This window comes from Dromaius novaehollandiae, chromosome 18, assembly GCF_036370855.1.
Source record: "Dromaius novaehollandiae isolate bDroNov1 chromosome 18, bDroNov1.hap1, whole genome shotgun sequence".
NCBI classification, from domain to species: domain Eukaryota; kingdom Metazoa; phylum Chordata; class Aves; order Casuariiformes; family Dromaiidae; genus Dromaius; species Dromaius novaehollandiae.
Genome location: NC_088115.1, coordinates 10440194 through 10465763, shown reverse-complemented (window position 1 = coordinate 10465763; position 25570 = coordinate 10440194). Strand labels below are relative to the sequence as shown.

At 38.5% G+C, this 25570-nt stretch overlaps 1 protein-coding gene and 1 long non-coding RNA gene across 3 annotated transcripts in view; both read left to right on the top strand.

Moving 5' to 3' along the window:
• Positions 1–25570, top strand: part of CA10 (carbonic anhydrase 10) — a 214960-nt gene that overhangs the window by 39419 nt on the left and 149971 nt on the right. For both annotated transcript variants that reach the window (XM_064522670.1, XM_064522671.1), the window contains one exon: positions 7–81. In XM_064522670.1, coding sequence (XP_064378740.1) covers positions 7–81 — 75 coding nt within the window. The remainder of the gene's footprint in view (positions 1–6; positions 82–25570) is intronic.
• On the top strand, positions 6147–18695 carry LOC112982540 (uncharacterized). The gene is made up of 2 exons (XR_003258994.2): positions 6147–6363; positions 7297–18695. It is a non-coding gene; the product is annotated as an uncharacterized LOC112982540 (long non-coding RNA).

The following is a 25570-nucleotide window of genomic DNA, read 5'->3' as shown; positions in this document are numbered from 1 at the left end:
TTCTAGCTCAACAAAATTCACCAAAAATCCATGAGGGCTGGTGGGCTTACAAGGAGGTGGTCCAGGGAAGCTTTGTTCCAGGTAAGTACAAGTCTAAAATCTTAGTTTTTATTAAATATTTTTTCACTGGATTTTGTATAGCTTTCTTTTTTTTTTTTTTTTTTTTTTTATCCATTGCAAAGATGGGAAGCACATAAGTACTGAACAACACGTTATATAGAATGGAACAAGGGTTTTTGTCAATATATCCTGCAAAGACCATGGCTGTCTTCAGGAAAGACAGACTGCTTTGATGACATCCTTGTTTTCTCTCAGTTAAAAATAATCTTGTGCCACTTTATGAAAGTTTGTATTCTGTGTATAGGAAAAGGAGAACTGAAAGGCAGTGTTACTACTGGATAAATTTACTTATCTGATGTGGGAGTTCTAGACAATGCCATTTCTACAAATTTAAGAGTGTATTAAGAAAGAAAAAACAATGGAACATAAACCTAGCTTGCAAGTTGCCATTGATTTTTGTTTTGGAAACAAGAAAGGAGGGTGAGGAGGGAGAGGAAAAGATGAAACCTTAACTTAGCTATCTCTTTCTGTCGGCAATTGCTCTCTGTTCATCTCCCTTCATTTTTCCAAGACTCTAGCAAGTAAGTTCTTAGGCTGGTAATTTTTTATTTTGTTTTTGACCTAGAGTTGCCACCTGATCTTTTCATGCTCCCATTCTGTAACTTCCCTCATTCCTCCCTTCAAACAGAAGGACTTTGTTAGGCCTTTCCCGTTTCATTTGACTAGCTGTTTCCACCAGAAAGGGAGTCAGGAAGTTTTAGCAACCTCCACTGTCTGTTCAGAAACCCTCTATTCAGTGATACCCTGAGACATTCGGTGATGATTTTAAGTTTAGTATGTTTTCAGTGCAATTGAGATGAACACGCATTCATTTATTTTACAGCTCAAATAGTGCTCCGAGTTCTACCATGAATGCACCACAAAAATTGCTATTTCCTCAATGTGCTACGAAATATCACTTTGTGGTAGTGTAAGCTATTCCTAAGAATTTGCAGATTTGATCTAGCATCACATGTTATCCCTGTTGTGACAACAGCTACAATCTGACAGTCATAGAAATTATATCCAAAATGCTGATTATCTTGATAGAAATACTAGTGCAAATAAGATGAAATATTTTAACCTAGAAGCTTCTGGCACTGACATTCATCTGAAAGGCATATGTGAAAATGATCACTATGTGACAACATCCACAGGCCTGACACTTAATTATACATTGATGTAGAATAAAGCAGCTTTTCAGATTTACTTGAGATTGATCTGGGCTGCCAAAGACACTACAATGTAACGTCAGTAGAGGGGGAAAAAAAACCCTGAACGTTGTAATAACCTGTTTTCAAGAAGAAACTTCAGCCTGCCTGATTTGCATGACTCAGCTAGATGCTCAGGAGATGGGAAGTGGAAAAAATATTTACTTATCTGACCTTCTAATTATTTCAACTTGAAGTTAGTGAGAAAAATAAATTTGATTGCCAGCAAACCAGTTCATGTAAAGAAACATACTTGATCCTGTTTCCAAGTAATTCTGATGGTGTTCCACTCTCAATACCTTGACAAATTTGGTCTTGGGAAGAAGCTGAACATCCTTAGTAAAACAAGGAGGAAATGGTCCTGACTGAAACTTTCAAGAGGGAAGACCTTGCAGACTAGCGTTGAGAGAACCCTGCTTTTTGAGAGAACCCTGGAATAGCCACGCCATATTGAACTAACATAGCCCACATCATCAAGAAGGATTGGTCCAGGAGGGCAATTACAAACAGCTCACTGAAGCAAGGGTGATTTGAGGGCACCTTTCTTTCAGACTGTCGCATTTCTTTCAAGTTCAACTCTACAGCCTTACAGTGAGTCCCAGCAAAAGAGAGAAGACCCATGAATTTTTACAGAACAAGCAACACATTTTGTCAGTGACACCTAGATTCTGGAGTCTTTGAAATATTTCAAGGATGTATTTTATGGTTATGAACTCAGACTAACACATCACAAAAGATACGTTAGTGCATATTAAGCTTATCCGTAATGTTAGCTGTTGGATATCAGATCTCGCATGAGATGCTAATTAACACTGGAGAGGTGATAGCCGAAAGGCAGTCTGAGGAGCTGTAGCTGAAGGTTCTGCTTGATGTGCACTGAAGCAAACAACTATAGCCATCTGCTAATATGTTACCTTTCTCCAGCTGTTTGTCCTGTCCCTGGGCTGGAAGTTACCACCTCCACGGATATTAGAAAGCCATCTTTGTCCAAGTCTCTATCACTGCAGTACAAAACTGACATCTTGCCAGTTTAAGCTAATGTGATTGACATGAATACGACTTTTTAGCTGCTCAGAGTGGGTAACCACAGGCAGAGAGATGACTAATTGGGGGTAATAATATTATAAAATACTGCAGCAGAAGTTGCCAGAGTTTGTCTGTCACAGCCTTGGCCGTGTGAATACTTTTTGCCTACCTCAGAGTAAAGTCAGTGTCTTATTTTGAACTATCAAGTCCTGTTTCATGTATCATTGTCCAAGTATGTGTTCAGGAGTATATCACAATGTGCCCAAGTTAGAATATTTCATCTATAGATTTTTCAGTTTAATACTCTCTTTTGGATATGTGCAAGTAAAGTCTTAACTGATGCTCTGGATCCTGCACAGATTTGTGTCTGAGCATTTTATAAAGTCAAGCCATACTTTACTATATATCCCCAAATCTCAGACTCCTTATATTCTGTTACTAGTTTTAGGAAAATGATTTTAAATATCTTTCTAATATTTTCAGCTGGTTGTCATGACGCAGTATTTTTCCCAGATCCTTGGATTCATGGTTTAAAATAAATGTTGTAAACCAGAGGCTCACAATCACTGATGTGTAGTACCTGACAGGTAGGAGAGGACATAGGTAGAGGAAAAGTGCAAGACACTGCCACACTCTCTTCCGCTGGCTTCCCTGCTTGCACTGCTCGGCAGAGAAACAGCGAGCAACAGTAACTGTGTCAGGTGAGGCTTCCCCGCTTCAGTAACTGGCTCCGATTTGTCTTAGTGCCAAGCCCTGCGAGTGAGGGTTCAAAGCTGCAGTGCAGGAAGGAGAGTGCACCAGTGGCCAGGCTGCATCTCTGCATATCCCAGTGATACATAAAAGACTGTCACATCCCTTAACTGCTTCTAAAAGCAAAGAATTGCTTTTTGGAAAAAGTAGGTAGTGCTTTAAAATGTTAATTGAATGCAAATCATGTTCCAAATTAGACTTCAGGGAATGTTCAAGGATGAAGAATGGATACTTTTATTTATGCATGGTGATTTGCATAATAACCAAGTAATCTATATTACTACATACTTTCACCACACAGACTTTTTCTGATATGGAATATAAAAGTAGTTTGTGATGGATTAAAAATAAACAAAAATAATCTTTTTGAATATATCTTTTGTTTGGCTGAGTTTTGCTGACACCGTGAACATGTTCTGTTTCACTGATACAGCAGCACAGCCATTTTGAGAGCTGCAAAGGCAATAATATTTCAATCCTATTCTACACCATTCCTTTTACTTCAAATACACACTCGTAACCTTTGATATTCTTGTGTGTCTGACTGGGTTGATTCTGTACATGCTTTTGTTTGTTTTTTTCATAACATCAGAAAAGTGGGCTTCAGTAAGCATGAAATATAAAAGTGGTTAAATCTAATTTGTGTTTATGGAATCCACTTGTCAAAAGTCCATCCTGATACTGAAACTTTGTGTACATTTACAGGAACACATGAGCATTTACTTTCCCTGGGCAAAGTCTGTCTTCATGCTCCTTACTGAATCGTACTGAGTCTGAAGTTACTTTACGTGGGGAGTACTGATACGTTAGCTTGATCTGGTATGATGATTTAAAGAGGAAGCTCATTGGCACCAAATAATGAGCGAACTTTGATGAAAGGGCAGAAAAAGTTCTTTTCCTTCCCTACAGTAATAGTTGTAACACAACTGTAAGTCCAGATACAGATTCAAATCCAGTATGGCTCACTACTGGTTACAGATTACCAGATCAGAAGGGTACCCGTTTCCCTGAAATTCTGAGATGAGAAACCCCCTCTTCATAGTTACTTTCACAACCCATTTTACTATAAGAAGGAAAAGTCTGCTAGAGATTAATGCTTCTCCTGCCTTTTCCTAGGATGATGTTGATGGGAGTATGCCCTAACATAGACCAGCTGGCAAAGTTACACTGACCCAAAAGGGATACACAACAGTGTTTGTGAAGCACTGTGATTCTCCAAGGAGGAAATGCATGAATTTGAGAATGATTTACAAGGAAAAAGCAGCTTGAAACAAATGGCAATAATGATCATGAGTATCAGAACCTTACTTATAAACTTTCCGCTATCCCCATGTGCTTTTGTTATGGCCCAGGCAGGCAGTTCCAGTGTCCCCAGTTTCTCCTGTGGAGGCTTTAAGGTTTCTTTTTCATTGCCAATTTCTTCATATACATGTCCAAAAATGACCCCTAATTTGCAGGTCACTGTTAGAATCAGGAACTGTTTGTCCATGGCCCAAAACTAAGAGACATAAGGCTTTAGATCCAAATACATCTCAAACTGTCTGAAAATCTCATATACTATGCTGTCCTCCAGTCACATAAGGGTCTGTTTCATACCTTGAGACCAAAGCGCTCAGGCTGCCTACGTAATACAAAACATAAGCCTAGTAGTTGCTACCCCTGCATAGCTCCCTTTGTACTTAACGATAGCATTTTTTTCTAGTCTTATTTGGAGACTTCAGGAGGCTGCAGTATTGCTCACCGTCTGGTGCATTTTGCTTGTCAGTGACAACATGGTGCTGTCTGAGCCACAATAGTGTTTTAAACAGTCTGCACACACTCTTCAAAATCATTCAGTCTGGTGCCAACTCTGAAGAATTAACCAGCCATATATAATTATTTTTTGGAATAATAATGGTAGTTTTTCTTTTTTAAACCAATATATAGGAACACTTCATTTCTGCAGGATGATAGAGCATAGGTTCTGGAAATCTTTCACCTACTGATTGAAACAGTATAGTATGTATAATGTTTCAGTTGTGCTTGTCAGTTAAGGATAGCTTGAAAGAAGTAAATATTTTGCACCAAATTTTCTTCACGATTTCTTACTTCCTTCAGTGATTTTGCAAATCCTGACTATTCACAAATCATGTAACTAGAGAGGAAACCAGTATTTTTTTGTATTTTTGCATGAGACTTAAATACAATTATAAATGAAAAAACACTGTCTCGCTTTTTAATCAATTATTGATACAGTCCCTAATTTTAGGGTAGCAAAGAACAGGTGAGTTGACTGCTTTTAATTTGGAAGAAAAAAAAGGAAAACCCTTGAGGGGACATATTTGATGGCTTAGTTCTAATACAGGTATGGCAAAATTTGCTCATCTTATGAATTCTAACTAAATTATAACGTTAAGATTTCAATTAAGAGACTGGTTCTGTTGCCCTTTCTCACTTGACTAGCACCATTGTAGTTTCTGAGACTATCAGAATGAGTCTGTAAGTTGGAATCGTCCATAAAAATATAAAGTGGCTGTTTGGAGAGTGACGACTAGCACCTCAAAGGTTTAATTTGTCCCTGAACTTAAATATGAGAAATGGTTAAATTTGGTATATTAAGACCTGTTTATGGCTGTACATAATACTGTTCCTTCACAAGCAAATACAGTTCCATGTGATACAACCTAAACCCAAGGTTTTGCCAACATTTAGTCTTATTGAAAATGAATTACGGGTACTATGTCTGAATTAGATGAGTTTTCCAGATTAATGCTTTCATAGGTTGGATTTTTCAGACAAAGCCTCTTGTTATGCAGATACTCACATTTTACTGGGTGATGAAATGTTCCTTAGCCAGTCAGTGATATTACTGCTAGAACTATGCCATGCTTCTTTATAACAAGAAGTATATTTAACAATCTTAATCTATGTCTCTGAACTTCAGATCACACAGAGCTTTAAGAAAATGTAAATATTTGCAGTCGTTTCATGTGTTTACCTGTTTTTTTAATATAAATCTGAATTTGCTTGCTTTCACGCATAGATGGAGAAATAACATGAGATATTCTGTTGGGGTGATGATTTGTAGCGTTCTCTTTCAATAGCAAGTCACAGCAATGGTGGAAATATCAAAGTTGATATAAATGTGAAGCTGCACATATGAGAAATGGGATTTCTTTAATTCATTTCAGAAATTGCTGCAAGTGGCTGCTGAGCAAAAGTGCCAATTTAATGACATTCTAGGATGTGCAGTAGGGGCGTGCTGGTTGTCTCGTGGGCATGTTCTTACTAAGCACAGGTAAGAACACACAAGGTGTTCATTTGGCTGCAGTCCTGTGGTCTTTGTGTACCCAGGAACTCTTAGTTATTAAGCAGGATTAAGGATTAAGTAATTAAGCAGGCTTTTTCTTGAAAGCTTTTTAGCAGTCCTTCCCTAGAGTTGCCAACCAAGCTGAATCCTGAACTCTCATCATCATGTGAGAAATGCAAAACAGGCTTCCAAGGCATAGACCCCTGTGGCTGATAGGATAGCCCATTTACTGCCATTTCTGGTGGGCCATTTTTGTGGGCAGTGACTAGCCCTTAAAAATAGATGCCAACAGAGATGGCTGCATTAACTAGGAATATGCTGGGTGGTTTTTTTCTTTTTCTTTTTCTTTTTTTTTTTTTAAGCTACATCCAGCTTCTGCAAATGCTTTGCAATCTGTGCAGGAAATTTTCTTCTAATTTGTTTCTAGCTAGCTTTGTATTACCTAGGAGTCTCTCTAGAAGCTTTCTGAGGCAGTTTCAGAAGCTTTCTGTTTCCTGAATTAATAGCTATGGTCAGTTGCAGGCTAGGAAGAAAAGCTGCAGCTACAGCTTTGTAAGTGGTGTTTTATCCAGAGATGCAAAGGGTGATGGGCAAAGGGAAATTTTTAGAAACTGGTGGGAGTAAAAACAGGAGATTGATGGTAAATGTGTGTTAGTCACATTATCTTGTTCAAACTGTGTTTTAAAAGTTGTAATAGATGATGTTAGATGTAGTCATATCAGACTCCTCTCTATTTATGGCATATGCACCTTTGAGGTTGCAGTGGTGGGGAGTTTAAGTTCAGGCTTAATAGGCAGGGTCAAAGAGAACCATACTCTGCATGCTCTATGCTTGATAATAGCAGGTAACGGGTTTCTTAATCAGAAAGAAATAACCTGCATTCTTTATCTGTATAAGTTACTGAGACACTTTCTCCATTAGTTTTATTTAGCATTGAAAAAAGACTACAGAATTCTAAGGCGACGCAGAGGAGGATACAAAGGACCTCAGGACGTTACATGCACAGTTCTCCAGGGCAGTCTGACTGCGGATGATGTGTCCTGGCAGAAGGCCTCCAGGGGACACACTCAGAGGAGCAGCAGCTCTCTCTGCCTGCCTATAACACAGGCCTTCTCTCCTTCACAGCATCTGATACAGCTGGAGGCACTGTGATTTGACACCCATAGCCCCCTTCTGACTTGACTGAGAAACCTAGGATTGGGGATTATCCTTTTACAGGAGCTTTTGTTACCTGCATGGAAGACAACAGGTCATTATCTTCACCGCTTCCTACTCCTTTGAACACTCATCTGCACAGACCCCTGTGTAAGAGCCTTTGTGCTGAGACTAAATACTTCTGAACAGAGTCAATGACAGTCTTATATATGCCCTGTGGCTGCAAGCATTTTGCAAACACATCTCTGAATACTTGCTTTCCTAAACTTCCTTCATATCTTTCACTCCCTCAACAAAATAAATAAATACATTGCAGAGGGCACACTGAAGAACCCTGAAAATCTCAGATTTTAAACCTTGCCAAAGTTGTGGCTGGACCACAGTTCTTTGCTAGCATGGTCTTGAATCCCTCTTCCCGTCATAACCTATTTACCTTTCATGGGGTTTTTTTTTCCTCCTAAGGTACAGTTGGTATCCAGAGAAGAAAAATTGCAAGTAACAGATGTATCTGGGACTACACTTTATTATACTGAGGGGACCAAATGATTCACGTTGTCTTCCTGTCTATTTCTAGCCACAGTCAGGCACTGCAAAGGTCAAGCCTTCCCTTAATAACAAGTAACTGCATTGGATAGCATGATGCATCTTGCTGTGTTACCAGCTGTCTAGTACCTCTCTTGCTGAATGTGCAGGCTCCTCCTGCTAGGACACAAGCAATATCCCTCTTCTGCTTCAGAAATGGGCTAATATGGAAGACCTTCAAGGCAGCAATCTGCAGATCCTTGTCAAGTATTGTACCTCACACTTAGCTGTTAGGTCAGATGCCAATTTGGGAACAGCAGTACTCCAATTACTATTTGATTGATTGATTGATGAAGCCGAAATGCCTCTTTCCCACTATCCTGAAGTGGTTACGCTTACTAGATACCTCACAGTGACACTAGCAAGGGTTATAACAAATAACAATTAAGTTGCACTGATTCTTTGAGACAGCTGCAGTTGTAGGGCTACCACAATCTGCAGGGAAACCATAACTTTGAGTTGGGAGGAAGTTTAAGAGATGGTGTTTGCCATTTTGTCATTAATGCCCTCAAATAGGAGCATAGAGAGCAGTATCCAAACCATCTGCTGTCCTGCTTGCTGAGGTTCTACAAGGATTACAGAATCTTGAAGACCTACAACTACTGTTGGTTAAGTAACTGTTCTTTCTGCAAATTAAACTCAATTTTTTTTTTGAAATATTATTCCAGCCCTTTGAACTTGTTAAAAGTGAAAAGCTAGCAAGTCCTCCTCTGTGGTCTTTCAGGGGTTCAGCATACCAAGATGAGCGTATCCTCTTCAGTTTTGCTTAGAAAAGGATCACTCCTGTGTGGGATGTCAAAATTATCATCAAAAGTTTGGGGTTTTGCACAAAAAAAAAAAAAAAGACTAATATCAGGAATCTTTCTTTTCTTAGGTTCCTCACTGTGACATAAAAGCAAAGAAAGGAATTCCAAGTATAGGTGAATACATACAAAAAGTTTTATCTCCTTCTTGATTGTCTACTAAGTATAAAAGCAGTTGAAACACTGCTCCATAACCAGCTTATTAGTAACTGAAGGCTTGTATGTCTTTACTTGAAAGGATTATTCAAGACAGTTTTAAGTGCCAGACAGCAAGGCTCCTGAGTACATGTATGGTATAGAGAAGGAAAAGTTTCTTATCTTATGCCTTGACGAGCTACTCTTCACACTGAATCTTAGTAGTTCACATGACCCTTTCAAAGTAGAGGTTTTGATGGTGTCCGTGTCTTAAAGAACTAGACGCACAAGGAAATCTGGAAACCTGATAGAAGACTCAGTGGCTGTTCTGTTCAAGACCCAGACTTTTCCAAACTAATAATCCAGATTCAAAGTCAGTAATGGTATCTGCCATGGTTGTTTATGTAGGATGTGACTTGGATTCTTGGCTTTTATGTATTAATTACCTCATATTAGTAGTCATTCTTTTTATGTGTTTTTGCACAGGCAAAAACATGGTAGCAGTGATTGTTTCCTGTGTTAAAGGATACCTTTCTGCACACTTTTTCATTGTATAAGCGTAACAAGTCACAGAATTTCCTGGAGAAAGAAATCACTGAGGAACAATACCAAGGAATAACATTTTTCTATGCTAATAATGTTCTTCTGTGATGGCCTGTGGTGACGTGACTGGACTGAATCGGATAAGGGGTACAATGCTTTGGCTTATGTTTGCTCAGCTACTTCTCCCATAAGTCTCTATGGGACGAGATGAGGGATCACAGTTTGGCATGGAAACAAAGTTTGTGGGTGACACCAAGCAGGTTGCCTCCCCACTGTGTGTGTCATTTTCTTACTTGTAAAAACTACTTTTGTAAAGTGCTTTGATGAAGAGGAGTATAGTTTAAGTGTACTATGATTAAAGTTTGTGACTATCGGTTAGGAACCCACGAGGCTGTTTACATCAGGGTGCTGCAGTGACTTCAGGGGGATTTCTCCTGACTTACGTAGGTGATGAACCCAGCCTATTTATACAGCATGCAGTTTTCAACCCTTACCTCACATCAGTACAATTTACTGTCATTAGGGTAGAATTTGCCAAGTCATACAGAGGAAATTATGGTCACTGCAGCTACACTCTTATCTGTGATTAAAATAAACTTCTGAGAAATAAGGTCACCCCACTACTCCAATTATGGCCACTTGTTATTTGTTGCCAGTGGAAGATTTACTGTTACTTACAAAGAAATACCATGTCAAATCCAGCTACCTGCCTAATGGAGGAGTAGATCAAAAAAGAATAGGAAATCAGGCTGTTACCTGAAGGTAGCTAAGTCATATAGTATGCAAGTATTTTCCTCATAGACTGCTATGATTTAAATTAGAAATATGGAACGAGGATTGTTATATCGTAATATTTATTCAGTAGCCTGCAAGAGCTTTCGTTCTGAAAGCACTGTATTTGTGTATGTGTAAGATTACTTTAGACTCTTCAATTATGGGATTGCTATTGACTTGATAGCCTGAAACCACTCATTTTGTACTCAGTGAAAATTTCTGCCTCTTGTCACGCCTCTCTAAAAAGGTCAGTTGTGAATTCACTGAACCGTGAATCCATTGAACACGTGCAGAAGCAAAACCCATGCTCATCATTTGCCATGTCTGCCTGCCTAAGAATAAGTGGAATGATTATTTGAAGAAACTTTACTGTTGTTACACATGTTAAAATACAGCTACTGTATAACATCACCCCACCACATATTTCTGGGCACATACTGTTTGTGGTCAGTGAGAGATTTACTATCTCTCACAAAAAAAACTCACCATAAAATACAGTCACCTACTTAATGCATTTCTGTACCTGCTGACCCTGCTCAGAGCTGTAAATCGCATTATAGTTAACCACTCTTGCCAAAAAAGGAAGCTTCCTGAACATTATTGATTGTTTTTTCCACTAGTGAAAATATTACTTTAAAATGTCACTTTTCCCTTCCCGAATAGAATGTGGTTTTATATTTGGGCACTTCTTCATTTTGTATTTATAAAATGTACAAAAATGCATTAGCGTTTCCAAACCAAGCAGTCACCAACTTTATAGTCAGGACATAAACCCTGAAAATAACAGCAGAACATCATAATGGGAAACCTGACAGGTCGTTAACGGCAGCTGTGCAAATGGCACTGCCATAATTCACAAGTGCATGCAGACAAGCCTACAGCCTCTCAGTGTCTGTTCGAAAGAGAATATTGAAGTATGCGGCACAAAATAACCAGGTCACACTGCAAGTTGTTCACTTTGACACCAGAGCATCATGCTGACAGATGTCCCATCCCTCCCCCCACACTTGTAGGACCTGTTTTAGGCCCTCCCTCTAATTTACTTTTTGCATGTTAATAGCCATGAGCTTCAGTTACGGGGGTCACTTGAAAAATGAAGATCTTCACACAGACAGGTCGTTTTACAAATATTAAGATGGATTCGCAGAGCTCAAGGTAACAGTATGGAGGCTGGGGGAGAATTAAACAACCAGTGCAGGTACCCGTGTCACTGGACTAGTCTGCCTAGGCGCCCTATGCTGCTGTTTGAAAAAGAAAAAAATGCTCCTGCAGGTCCTTTCCTTTGGGAGAAACCCAGGTCTTTTGCTGCCTAAAATGAAGGCATATGACTACCCCACCAAGAAGGAGCACTAGCCGACAGGACAGGCATGCTGCTCTTAGCATACCTACTTTATGTGCATTACCAGGTTTTTCATTTCAAAGGCTGATGAAATGGCATTGTCACCTGTCTATCTCAAAACTGAATGAAAATGTGAACAGTCATCCCTCTCTGTATGCATTGGCCATATGCGTGTGCATTTTAATAGAGCTGAAGAAAGTTATGTGATTATTTCCAATGGAATTTTGGCATTATTTCATAGTATCTGTTGTAATTTCAGTAGTGTTAAGGAGGAAGAGGAAGGAGGGTCATGTGTGCAGGGCAAGCAACAGCCTATTGCACAGCCACTATGTTTTGATTTAAAAACAAACCCCAAGGTTGAAACCTAGCATTTAAACCGTGACATTTCAGTAAAAACGATCAGATGTTGAGAAGATTAAATCATTCTTCCTTGTTTACAAGGGAGACTGCGGTCACATTCAGTTTAGTAATGTCTCTGAAATCCAGGGGTTACTTTGTTTTTACACTAGAATAATTTGAAAGTAAGTCTGGTTGGAGTAGTTTGTACAAAAGCCTATTTCTGCAAGTTTTTAAAACTCCTAGGGTATTATTTTCATCTGAAAAAGGTCCCAGTGAAACCAGTGGGATTTGCTTGCTAGTTCCAGTGCTGTGTCCCTTCAATAAAGGCATCAAAAGCTGGCTCTTTAAAAAAAACATCAGTATTTACAAGATTGTGTTCTTCTTGTGATGTTTTTATATAAAGCATCTCTCTCCAACTTCTTTACTGAGTGAAATTACATACTTACACAGCTGTGTGGTGTAGCCCATATCACTTTTCTTCTAGAGTATTTACACTGCTATTGCATTAATAACGTGCTTTTTCTGTGTATCACATTTTATTAGTGTATCTTTTGTTTCTCATGGGGAGGAGGGGCTGAACGGAAGGAATAAACCTATTTCTAGCTCGAATCCACTAACATGGAATAGGATGAATAGGATTTTTTGTTCTGAGGGAGGAACTGCTCCTTTGAATCACCAGTCAGATATAGTTAAAGCCATATCATGGGCCAGCTGCCCTTCTACAACATGCAGATAGGAAGGGTTGTTAATTCCCAGATTTATTCTCAGTTTAGAACAGCAAGATTTTGCTATTCTATGTGACTCAGAGAATAGAGCATAACATAGGAGAAAGCATCCTGGACAATGTAGTCAACCCTTCTGAGCCTGTGTTTTTAGATTAAACTACACAGTCTATGGCTACAGAGCATCTATTCAGTATTGTGCATCAGGCCATTTTTCAGGAGTGAGTTCTGATTCCATCTAAGTTTTCCTATCCAGCAGTTGGGCATCTTCAAATAGCTCTTCCTCCTACTTTTAAATTAGGCTTTCTTAAAATAAAGAGGAAATAAATGCCTGAAGTTTAATAGGATATGGCTGAAACACATTTCATGCCCTCACCAGGTTCTATTATCCAGATACTGACATCTTTAGAATTACCCAGTATTTTAATGTACATTTTAAATTGGTTAACAGGAGTATAAATTAAAGTAATAGAGAAACTAGTCTCTCAAGATTTTATTGCGCATTGTAATTTAACTTTTATGGGCATATTGCTTTGAGGCAGGACTTGTGGCTTTATAATTCTAGAGACTAGTGGTAAGAAGCTGTTGCCTCACTCCAGAGCCTGGTGAAATCAGTGGAAGTCCTTCCACTGACTTGACCAGGATCTGGCCCAGGGCCATAGTCACATTATTCTCGCTGCTGTTGATTGCTTAGATATAGTTTCCCAGTTTAGAATGCTGTCCAGTACAAATTCATTTTTAGATAGAGACTTTTAAACAGTGTATCCCAAAATGTTTTACAATATTTTTCATGCAACTCCTACGCCTAATTTAAGCAGAATAGTAGCTAAGAGGGAAAAAATTTGGATGACAATGAAGGTTATGTATGTGGCTGAGATATGAGAAGAGTTGTGAGCAGAAATAGGGTCTTTCTTCCTACACTTCTAAAACAGTGTAATCACAAAGGTAGAAGTTTGGAGAGGACCAAAGAAAGATACTGGATAAAGTGGCAAAATTAGATCGAATTGAAAGAAGTGAAGCTTTTCTCCTGTACTAATGAAGCTGAGGTTTCCAGCGGCCTTAGCATTGTTTCTCCTTCCTTGCTAGTTTCTATAACTACTCTTTTTACAGCCTTCTTTCAATTAACAGTATGTTCAGTCAGGCACCAAAACACACTTAAGCAAAAATATAGAGCTACATGTAATATTTGTAGCTAATACAGATATTCTCCCAGTTAGTCACATCAACTCATGAGTATTTGTATCTATTAATTATAGTAAGTACTTCACTTGTGTAGGTTGTGTCCAAAGTCAACCTAAAACACGACTAGATTGTAAAGAGAGAGACTTAAAGCAGCTCCAGAACATGAATATTTTAAAATATTGGAGAGAAAAGTTGCTCAGTTTTATAAACAATGCTTCTTGATTGAGAAAGTCTGGTTGAAACACTTGGAATACATTTTTCTAACAGTTTCCACTTCCAGAACTGGTTTAGCAGTCTAAGTCCCAGTGGATTTTTAAGATTGATGGCCAGATCTGCAAACTGTATTTAAGTGCTTAAAAATGTAAACGACTGGCCAAGAAAAAGGAGCTAAGTAGGTAAGATGCACAATTCCCTCCAAAAGGCTCTGGGAATTAGGCCTCCAACATGCTTAGGCAAGAAGATGAGATCCCAGTAGGCACAAACTGATCATTAGTGCCTAAAAGACCATTATAATTCTGGCTGTAAAGTTCCAAAGCATCTAAATCATTCTTTAAATGAGAGCTTTAGCCCTTGGAAGAGCGTTCTCTGTTGCCTTAGGGGTTGAGAGAGGGGCAAATAGCTGAAATATGAGTTAACTCATAACCCTACCTCCCCAAAGCCAGCACCTATTAAATGGAAATCCAGAGGAAGCTAAATGACATTAAAGCAGTACAAGCAAAAGAAATGAGTTCAAGAGGAAGGTGTTCTTGCTTCTTGCCTCCTTCTGGAGAGATTTCTGGTAAACTGTTTCTAGTGTGCCCTCCAGGAAGCCCTTACTGAGATTCTGGCATTTAATTTTCAGTTTCCTTCTTGACCCTGTTCTGCAACATGAGCTTGCATTGGTGTGCACACATAATGTACATAAAGACACGTTATGCTGGTTAATACATGCTGCTATTGCTGGGCCATATATTTAGAGCACGAGTTTTGTGGCGCATGCTCTTCATAATTGGAGAAGAGGGGATTCTTAGTTGCAGGCTCTTAAATGCAAAGCTGTTGGAATAATATCAGCTGGCTTTAGTAAGGAAATATTTTCACAAGTGTTTTAAAGATGTATTTTTGCTTACCAATCACACAGCTACAGTCACATTTCCCAAACTGTATTAAACTACAGTATATTACCCTCCATGTTACTTCTGCCTCTGTAGAGAAATGCTGCACTAAATCTTGTAACATTATGTGTTTGCAGGATTGGGGAGTAAAAGGGGGCACCAGTTCTTTGTGTTGTGTGTGATCCCAGTGCTTTTATAGACAGAATAGTTGTCAGAGCCCTGCCATTTGCTGTCCCTGGATAGGAACAGTAAATGAACATTTTAGTCACGCTTTTCTATACTAAAGGCAAAAGGAGTGGCATAAGAGCTTCTGTCTTGATTTTGTGTCAGTAGAGGAAAGCCCCACTTCCCCTCCCAATGGCCTATGCTTTGGCTTCATGCATTTGCGTTTATAGGCAAAATCCACTATCAGGAACCATAGTGCATGAAGCAGCCTACTGCAGTACATACAGTCTTATATTATGAGATACACAGGTTTTACCAATGTGACTTCTAGAACCATTTTGAACTGCACAGTGTTCTCCATTAAAAATTCAGGGAAATTCACATTTAAGTGAAGTGCTTTTCTTTTACAGCACAGCAGAAATGTAACAAATACAACCAGATTCCAGTGTCCTGTTCAGAGAATCTTTCAATTTATATGCATTTTCACTCCCTAACTTGCCTCTTTGCTTCCTGATAGATATTTGCAGTGAGCCCGAGATGACACCATGCCTCAGTTCCGAATGGCTATTGGTAATCTCACAGTGCCACTGTTTTATATTCTCTCCCTGGCATACTTTGCATGGAAGTGACTGTTAAATATAGAGAGAATTTCATATTGTGAATGGACATATTCCCAAATCTATGTGCATTTACTCACTGGGTGTCTGAGTTAATGCCCAAATTTATTCCATGTCTGGACTCTGCATTCACTGTAAGCTTAAAAGAAATGATCAAACTTTAGCCTAACATCTTCCCAAGCTCAGCTGGATTTTTCATCCTGAGCCTTTGTTAGTGCCCACTGCTTCAGGAGAAACATTCAGCTGCCTGGTGGAGCTCACAAACGCACCTAGCCCAATGAATAAGCAGAAGTAACTATCTTTAGACATTGCACAAGTAGGTCAAATTCTGTTTTGTGTATTTCCTCCCTCTAAAACAACCCCAAACCCCCAAACAGATGCAGCTACTGTGTAGTGCAAGCCAAAATACCAAAGCCCAGAGGAGAAGATCACAATATGAAATTTTGCTAACCTCTTAACATCTTAAATTCTTCTATTTATATGAGTATTGATGTTAGGCTTTTGGGCTTGCTTGCCCCCACCCCTAAAGTTACATCTCAGAAGTACCTACTTTACTATGCAACTTCGCAGTTGGGGTGCTGTGTGCGCTCACGCATGTGTATACTTTTATATAGATATATTTATACATGTATGCACATTTACAGAATTCAAACATTTCTAACATGTAACACTCAGGTGTTTGATATGTAAGACAGTTATCTGCAGCACTCCTTATGTAAGACTTACAGCTAGGTAACAATAGCAGGAAATGATACAGCTATGATAGAAATTTAGTCAAGTAGTTGAAGAACATATGTAAGTTATTTTACAAGAGAAAGCTTAATTCAGTGAATTTTTATGATGTGTAGAGATGGATAAATTGCTTCTTGAATGGTAAGTGGCATTTTTGCATGAAGATGTACAAATAAATTATCATTTTTTAAAAAATTTCTTCTAAGAATTGGAAGGACTGTTGAGATGCACATTTTTTCCAGCACTGTCTTGTCAAGAGAGAGTCAACTTATTTATGTATTCTTTTACTTATTTCTTTTTATGTTTTCACATGGATATTTTCCTGAAAGGATTTGGGCTTTTAAAAGTTAGTTTTCTAGAAATAAGCCACAGGTAAACAGGATGATACAGTAAATGATACAGTAAAGTGTATATAATTCTACTTGAACATCAGCCAACTGATAATTGGCAAAAGCCTACTGCCTTATTTGTAGAGGCAAAAGGGTGGGTCAACTTGGAAAGTTCTAATGTTTTGTCTGCACTTTTAGACTATATGTTTCTCATTATTTCTAAACAATTCCTACTCCGATTAGTTTTTGGCAGTGTCATCAGGCTGTACGTGTTGCACAGCCATAGTTATCTACCTTCAAACTACTCTCATTATTATTCTAAAATAGTTTGTATACTGCAATGTAGAAATGATCAAGAGCATTGTATCCAAAATATTGTTTTCAGTGATAGTTGAAAGTGGGGATTTGGGCTGCTTTTGAATTTCACACACAACATGAAACTTTGAACCCTCCAAAGAAAAAAGCCCACTTCTACATTCACCTACAGAAACTCATGCCAACTCCAGAGGCGTGAGCTATGAGAAACTTGGTGCACATTTCTAGCTAGAGCAGAGGTCAACCAGACCTCTCAGTTGCTGTCAACTTAGGAGTCTGGCTTAGAGGTCATGAGTGAAATATTGTATTCTGTAATTGAAGTTAGCTGACTAAAAATAAATACTTTTACTCATTTGAAATTAAACAGCAGAAAATCCCCTTGGTGACACTAAATAAGGGCTCATTGAAAAAATTAAGATAGTAAATGTAAGTGTTCTGTGTTGCATGCAAGTAGTGGACTTGAGAGGCTTCTCAGAGGAAGATGACAGTGACATAGATGAAAGGAATGTTTTTTTAAATTGATAATAAATGAGGAAGAAGAAGAAAATATTAGAGTGAGGGAAGATGGTAGTACACTAATTTTTAATGTTATCATCTCTGGGATTTTGTGGTAGACAAAATTCCCAGGGATGGATGTTGAAAGAGAGTAGTACCGTGAGTAATTCATTTGATACAAATAGCCAAGTTCCTATGATCTTTTATCTCTCATTTATAACGTAACCAGCGTTGCACAGTGTTCCTGTGCAGGCAGAATGAAGAGCAATAGGGCTAATCAGAAAAGGGAGAATGGATGTTTTGGATAGAGGAACAGCATATCCGTATTGTGCAATAGATAGCAAAGGAAAGGAAGAGAATTACCCATTTTCACTCTGACTTAGCAGTGCCTGTTAGCCTGCACTTAACTCAAATGTATATGGTAGCCCTTTCCAGCTGCTGTAGCTAAAGTTAGGAAGGTGCTTGTAGGAGGGCCAGCAACCCACGAAAAAGCCTAAGAATGTCATGATTGCTAGGTCCATGAGCAACAATTTTATGCAAAATTGGTTTTTGCTTTGACTGAAATAAATGGAAATTGTATTTAGTGAATACAGTAAGGCCAGAATTTTTTTTTTTTTTTAAACTCTCACAAAATTGGCAGCTAAATCCAAGAGCATATGTCCAATTTACTGTGGGGGCAAGGCATTTTTACAGATCTCTAAAAATAAGTTGTTGTGTATGTTTTCTGAAGGTGGGAGTGACCTTCTGGAGATACTTGAGCTTTTAGGAATTATCTTCAACAGGAAATGAATCACCTACTGAGTTCACCATGTCCTGTAGGTATTTCTCTTTCTAAATGTAGAGTCTGTGGGACAAAGTCTTTTCTCACAAGTTTTACTTCAGATTTACCCTATTATAAAGAGTGTGGGGAATCAGGGCTTTGGGTTTCATGATTGCTTTTGGATTTTACCGCAATCAAAACAATAGTGATATGAGATACAAAAATAAAGTTAGTAAAAATGACTACTCTTATTTGCATGCGCACATTATGTATAAATAGGTAAGACTAGTATGTACCGTCCAATCTAGTCTCCATTTCCCAGTTGATTATAAATACCTAAATAAAATAAAAACTCCTTCTTGAAAAAACATCCAAGAACATCTCACCCCAAAAGCAAATACCTATGTTTTGAACTAATATTTGAACTTACTAGCTTCCTGTGCATGAGGTCTTCAGATACCATTTTGTTTCTCAGCCCTGAGTGACATTGCCACTCAGTGCACACAACGACAGGAAAATACAGTATTGGAAGTACTTAAGGAACGTTCAGGTACTTGAGGTACCACTGATGGATGCCTGCATATATTTCACATTGTTGTAATTAAATTCTCAGCAGTGCTTTTGCACTGTCATGGCCTTATCAGAAAAGATACTACAGTTCTTAATGTCTAGTTTCTTGCCATTCAGCTGCTGACTACAGGATTGTTGACCCTAATGTATAGACACTGCAGCTATCCAACTGGTTCAAGCTTCACTGCTTACACCATGGCCCTCTGCTGGTTTGCTTTACTGAGTCTTTTCCAGTAACTGCTGCTTTAAAGCGCAGAAAGGAGAAAAAACATATTCAGCTTAGTTTTAAGACAGCTCATCTCTAGTTAGTTCAGTGAGATTCAGCAGTGTTATATGTGGCTATGAGAATAGAAAACAGATAGTCAGCTTCAAGATTCACTTCTCTCTTTGAAGAAACAGGTTCCATTTCTCTCTACACTCTTATTTGATTGAAACAAAGAAAAGATATGTCGGGCTGAGAAACCATCACCTGTCCCCCACCGTCCTGAAGGGATTCCAGGATCTGCTTGGGCATGGTGCAGAGATGTACCCAGCTCTCTAAGAATCATCTGGGAAAAAGAGTAAGTCATTAGATATTCTACAGCCATCATCTTTGACATGGGTCACATGAAAGGATTCATGATAGGCAAGCCAAAAAGATTTTGGAGAAAAGATTGCTTAGTAAGGAATTTTGGTACTACCGTCAACAATTCTCCTCTGACTCTCCCTGCCATGTCCCAAACAAAACTAGTCAAACCAGCAAGCCCAGCCAGCAAGATTAAACAAAGTCCGCAAGCCACAGTGGAAGACCTAAAAGGCCGAACTTCTTTGGAAAGAAAACCTGCTTTTCATCAAGCTTTCAGAGTGAAGAATTATTAAGTGGTGCTTGTTTTGGGATATATGCTATGATTTCATGGGCAAGCTTCCCAGAGATTGTTTGATGGAACAGAGATGCCTCATGGCAGCAGGCCAGCTGGCAACCTCAACAGCACTTCATGATCTTCGGAACCCATAAGAAACAAGCAAAGCTTCCTCCACAGATGGCTATCTGCCTCCTCCTCATCCGTTCCTCAGTCTGTGACTCTGAAATCATTATTTTCATGGGCAGTTCAAAATTCCAGCTGAGTCTTCTATGGACGTGCACTCTTCTGGCCTCTATTGGTAAGCATTGCTTCCATTTTCACAAGGGCTTAACCCGTAGTTCTTGGTGTTGAAGGTCCTCATGCCTAAGCAACAGGGATTGCCCTTTCCAATGCAAAATTATTGCATCATCTTGTCTCTTTTGTATTCAGGGAACTCTGCTCCCCCATAAACTTCTACAAAGTAAAAGAAATAAACTTCATGGACTTAGCAATGACTCAGTCATATTCTAGTTCTAGTTTCTGTACATTTGCCTTTGGTCCCTGTTCTTGGTTCCTTGAATCCATCTTTCAAAACACAGAAAGCATTGATGCTTTGGGAGAGAAACATCATCATCTGTTAAATATGATATTTTGGTTTTCACAGTGCTGTGAAAGCTGAATTTTCACTTTTTAGGCAGCTATGGCAGCACCATATTTGAGGAGAGAAAGAATCAAGATTAATACTATTTGGCAATTAGCTAAGGTTATGGATGTCCCTCTGGTTTTTGAAAAACTTGCCCAAAATGTCACTGAGATCGTTACCCGAGTTTCACAGTGAATTAGGAAAAACTCAGATCAGATTTAACTGGGTTTACCTCCCTCACCTGAATCTTGCCAACCCCCGTAACACAAGCTAAGCCTCACCTCTACCTAAGAAAGGACTTGTTTCAAACTAGCGTATCAGTTAAGTGCATCTACGATATAAATTATGCGTGACTTCTGCGAAAAGAAAGGAGCTCAAATTTTCTGATTCTGAGAGTTCAGTACCCCGTTCACAGACCATTTCCATTACTCATAACTGTACATGCAGATCATATATTTTAGTTCTTTTGGAAAAAATATCTAGATATCATGAAACTGAGTTTCAAATGAAGTATTTGCATTCTCAAAAATTTCTTTTTAGAACATTGTAATTAAAAGAGTACCAAGGGAAAGACTGTGTCAAAACAACAAATAGCTTTAATTAGAGGCCTGGCTGTTGGTATCTGATCCTAACTGTTGGTTTTCTTGCCGTTTGGATTAAGAAATATTTGAGTCACTGTAATTAAATAATACTTTATAAGTTTTCCATAACTGATTCTAGTCATAACAGCTACTTAATTTAATTATAAAAAATTATTTTGCTGGGGACACACAAAAGTGTAAGCACTGGAAATAAAAAGAATAAAATCCATCTATATAATTCCTTTGGACTTTGTTATGTAAAGACACTTTTCAAATACTGTTCCTCAGTTGCGAAATATGAAATAAACGGAATATGAAATAATATTGAATAGTGAAAAATACTGCAATTTTGTGTTTTGAAATGTTGAAATTTATCCTTGATTTTTTTCTATTATTCAAAAGTGTCTTCTCTATTCTTTCACAGCTACTTGTGAAGTGCAGTGTTACTGTGTATTTCGTTTCACTGAAAACCTTTTACGTATGGCCAGAGGTAGGGCTGCTACCAGAAGGCTTGTTCCAAGAACATTGCAAGTCTGAGCCTGAAAGGGCTGTGCATCTTTTGCCTTGAAAATAATGTTTGTCAGACCTTCGACACAACATATTTTAGAACTGCTTATCGTTATTTGTAAATATGGAAGCTTGTGACTTCCTACGCTTTGCACACTACAGTCCTTATTTTTAATATGTTTGTACCACATTTCACAGTGAACATAATTTCAACATCTTTGCCCACCCATAGCATCTCTTTGCAAAGGATGAAAGAGAACACTGAGATCTGGCCACTTGACAACCAAGTCCAGGAGTGACTCCTGTCTTGACAATGTTAGGGTTTTGTTGTTGTTTTTAAACCACTGCCACTTTCCTAATTAGCTTTTGCCACCTCGTCTTTGAACAGCTAAATAACTGAGATCTCTTTCAGGTGTCTTGTCTTTGAGATTAATTGTAAACATCTGCCAGCTAGTGAAGACAGTAATTCTTGTAGTTATGGCATTCAGCAGAGCTCCTGAGAGATGTTAGTTTGTTTTCTGAAAGCCTGCTTTACAGTTTCTATGTGACCTCAGATTACGTTTCTGGATAATATAGCAGTGCTTCATTTCTTCCTCTCATCAACGGTGCATCCTGGTTTTATATGCAATACTTTAAAACAGTAGAAAGAAGTGAAATCAGCAAAACAGTAAAACTAAAATTCTTGGTTAATGTTATATTTCATTCATAAGATGGCATCAGTTGTAAATGTATGTTTTTATGTAATCTGTAGAATCATTTTCTGTTGTCACTGATAGCAAAAAAAAAAAGTTCCACTAAAGCCTTTCCTATAAGGGAATAAAAGTTTTCCACTATTACACAAGCACGTGGGAAAAACAGAAATAGTTCTTTCAAAAGCCAGTGCAAGTAGAATATGATCGGAATAGCTAGTGATACATAAACAAACTGAACAGATGGTTAAAAAAATCAAAATGGATGGCTGAGAAAAGGTCCCTCTGACATTCACTGTTAGAGACAACAGTGGCTGTTAATAAAGCAGAGTTAATTCTATAGCAAGGAATGAAATATTATTTAATCAGCAGTACTTCATACATAATTCAATTAACTGCCTTCATTCATCAGTATTAACGAGAGCTGGAGCTTGGATTAATGTGCTTGAGCTTCGTAACGGCACTCCCAGTGTACTTAAATGCTGCCAAAACTTAATAAAGTACTGCCAATCAAATTAGAGTATCTGAGCCCTGTGCATCAATATGCTGATATTACAAATCATCCCATGCTCACATCATTGTTTGCTGATTCATTGTTTATGCTGATCTCTGCACTAAACAGTTTAATTAAGGTACAGTGGTAGAACAAGTTAAATTTCTTAGCACTTTCTTGATCATGTCTGTAGGATCATCCAAGTCTGAGTAAGAACTATAAATGGTGTATCCATGTGCTCTCAAATACATAATTTTTAAAATATTAACTTTAACTGGATGCATAGGTTGCCACAAAGGGCTATCTATTCATTGGGAAAATGAGGCTGCTAAATTAATTTTTGCTTTAGTTACAAAGAACAATTCTATTGTGGCCTGTGCTTTTCTAGGTGTAGCAAGGATCTCACTCAGTTACAATGAACGTAACCCTGACTGCACGATTTGCTGCTGCTAGTACTCCTGTACCTCCTCTCATTTCAGGAAGGGGGAAGGGAAAATGAAAGTTTCCAAAATATTTTGCAGCTTCCTCCCTGCCACTGAGGAGTTTCGATCCTCAGAGGCTGGTGAGGCTGCCTCAGTAGAAGCTGAGAGGATGGCACTTGGGGAATACATCACCTTTGATGCAACCTGCTGCCAGCCTCATCTAGGACACTGCAGAAGAGCTAAGCCCAACCTTAGAGAACTGCTGAAGGTGGAAGCAGCCTGATGCTGCTTATTCCCCCTATACCAAAATAAAATCTCTGCTGCTGTTCAAAATGCTTGCCCATGCTTCAGCTGGGGTGAATTCAAGCCAGAATATGGCGCTCCCAAAAAGACTGAACTGCTGAAGAGTTCTTTGAAAAGTAAGCTCTGAAAGCATGACAGGCTGTCAGGGGAATCAGAATAAGATAAATGACATTATAGAGAAAATGTAGAAAACCCTGCAATTTCTTATATACTTCTTGTTAATCTTAAGAGAAGGGAAGAAATGAAGATGTCATTGTATATAGCAGGGGACTGCCTGGTAGTGTAAGAAGCTTGCAACACAAGTTTGAGGGAAATTTTGTCAAAAAGGAGCATGGAACTGTAGATCATTCAGAAACTTGATTTTAGGGACATATAAAGGCACTTGCAAGTCACACCTGCCTTTCAAAAGTGATTCCTGTCATGTGGTGGGCATGAAACCCAAGGAGAGAAAGGGTGCCATCACCATTCAGTTCCTCAGCTTACCAAGCTGAAATATCAGCTGAGGCTGAATTTGAAGTGAGCTGAATTTGGGAGCTCTAGCACCGAATTTGTCATCAGGTCTGTTGGGGACCTGAAAGCTCAGCACAATACATAAAAACAGGAGACAGCAAGCAGAATTCTACAAGAACTGAGAAACTGGATTTATTAAGGACTAAGTAAGGAGGAACAATATTTATGCTATAGGGTCACCAGGTAGTGCCACCTGCAGATTTGGCAATTCATCCAAAAATATTAGATGGCTAAGTTAGATGCACTTTAAAAACAGAAAATAGTGTAGACTCAAACCCTCACTTTGTATAAGTCAGCACAACTCCATTAGTTTCTTTAGAGCCTCACCAGTTTAGAGTCTTAGTTGCTATTAGTTAGCGGTTGCTCCTTTGCTATGTTTTTGATAGGAGTTTTAACATCCAAAAATGGAATGCTAAGTTGACAGCAGGAATTTCCTGATCAGCTATCATGTTGGGCATCTAGCTAAGGGCATCAGATTCTCAGGGGACAGCACTCTGCAAGTGCCTCAGAGGTGGTAGATGTTAACCTCTGTTCAAGAAGCATAAACAGAAAGGTAGGTCCACTTTGGGGCGGGGGGGGGGGGGGGAAGCTGGTTTGCATCTGCTGATAAAGTTTAAATCGTACTTTTACTATTTTGGTATCTGTTTAAAATAAAAGAAAAAAAGTACTGTGTCTAAACAAAACTTAGTTTAGACTAACAAAATGGCACTCAGACTGAGTCATTTTAAGCATTAAACTCAATAGCAGAAGAAGCACTTTCTAATTCAATTTTTAAGTTTTAGGCACTTTTGATGACACTCAGAAATTGCTCAGAAAAATCAGCAGATGATACATGATGTGTGTTACAGTTCAGAATTTGAGAACAAAATGAAAGGTGTTAAAAGCAAATAGTATTTCAAAATGGAAACAGAAGATGATTATGAATGAACTACATCAGGATGTTTTTCAATAGTGGTTACATTTGCTGATATAAAAGCTGGCGGCAAATACAGCGCTATTGAATTATGAATGATCTGGATATATTCAGCTTAGAAACTAGAGAACAAGTAGCTCTTGCAATTCACTATAGCAAAACAGAATATGCAGCTTGGAATGAGGGGAAACTACTTGGAATGAGGAGAAAACTACTTTCAAGAGTAAAGATGGGGAAATGAGGTAATGGGGATAATGGCAAAAAACCCTGCATGTCAGGAGTTTTAATAATTGAGGGGAAAAAATTGAGAAATAGATCCTCCTGCCAACATTTACTGGTGAAACTAAACTCTGTACTGAATGACACTGTTGGCCATAGCTCCTAAGTCATTTGTAAATTCACAGATCTCAAGGCTAGAAGATGCTGCTAGATAATGGGTATGGATTTTCTGTACATCATGACTGTGTGCCATCCACCTACCACCTGTACTGAACCTAATAATTTGTCTGAATAAAACAGTACTCCATAAACTTTACTGCTGAGCAAACAACATGCTGTTGGCAACATCATAGTTTGCTCTCCCTTTCAGCTCATCAAAAGATGACTCAATTACCATTTTAAAGTTTATACTGCCTATGAAGTCAAGGACTGTAGAATTAGTAGTC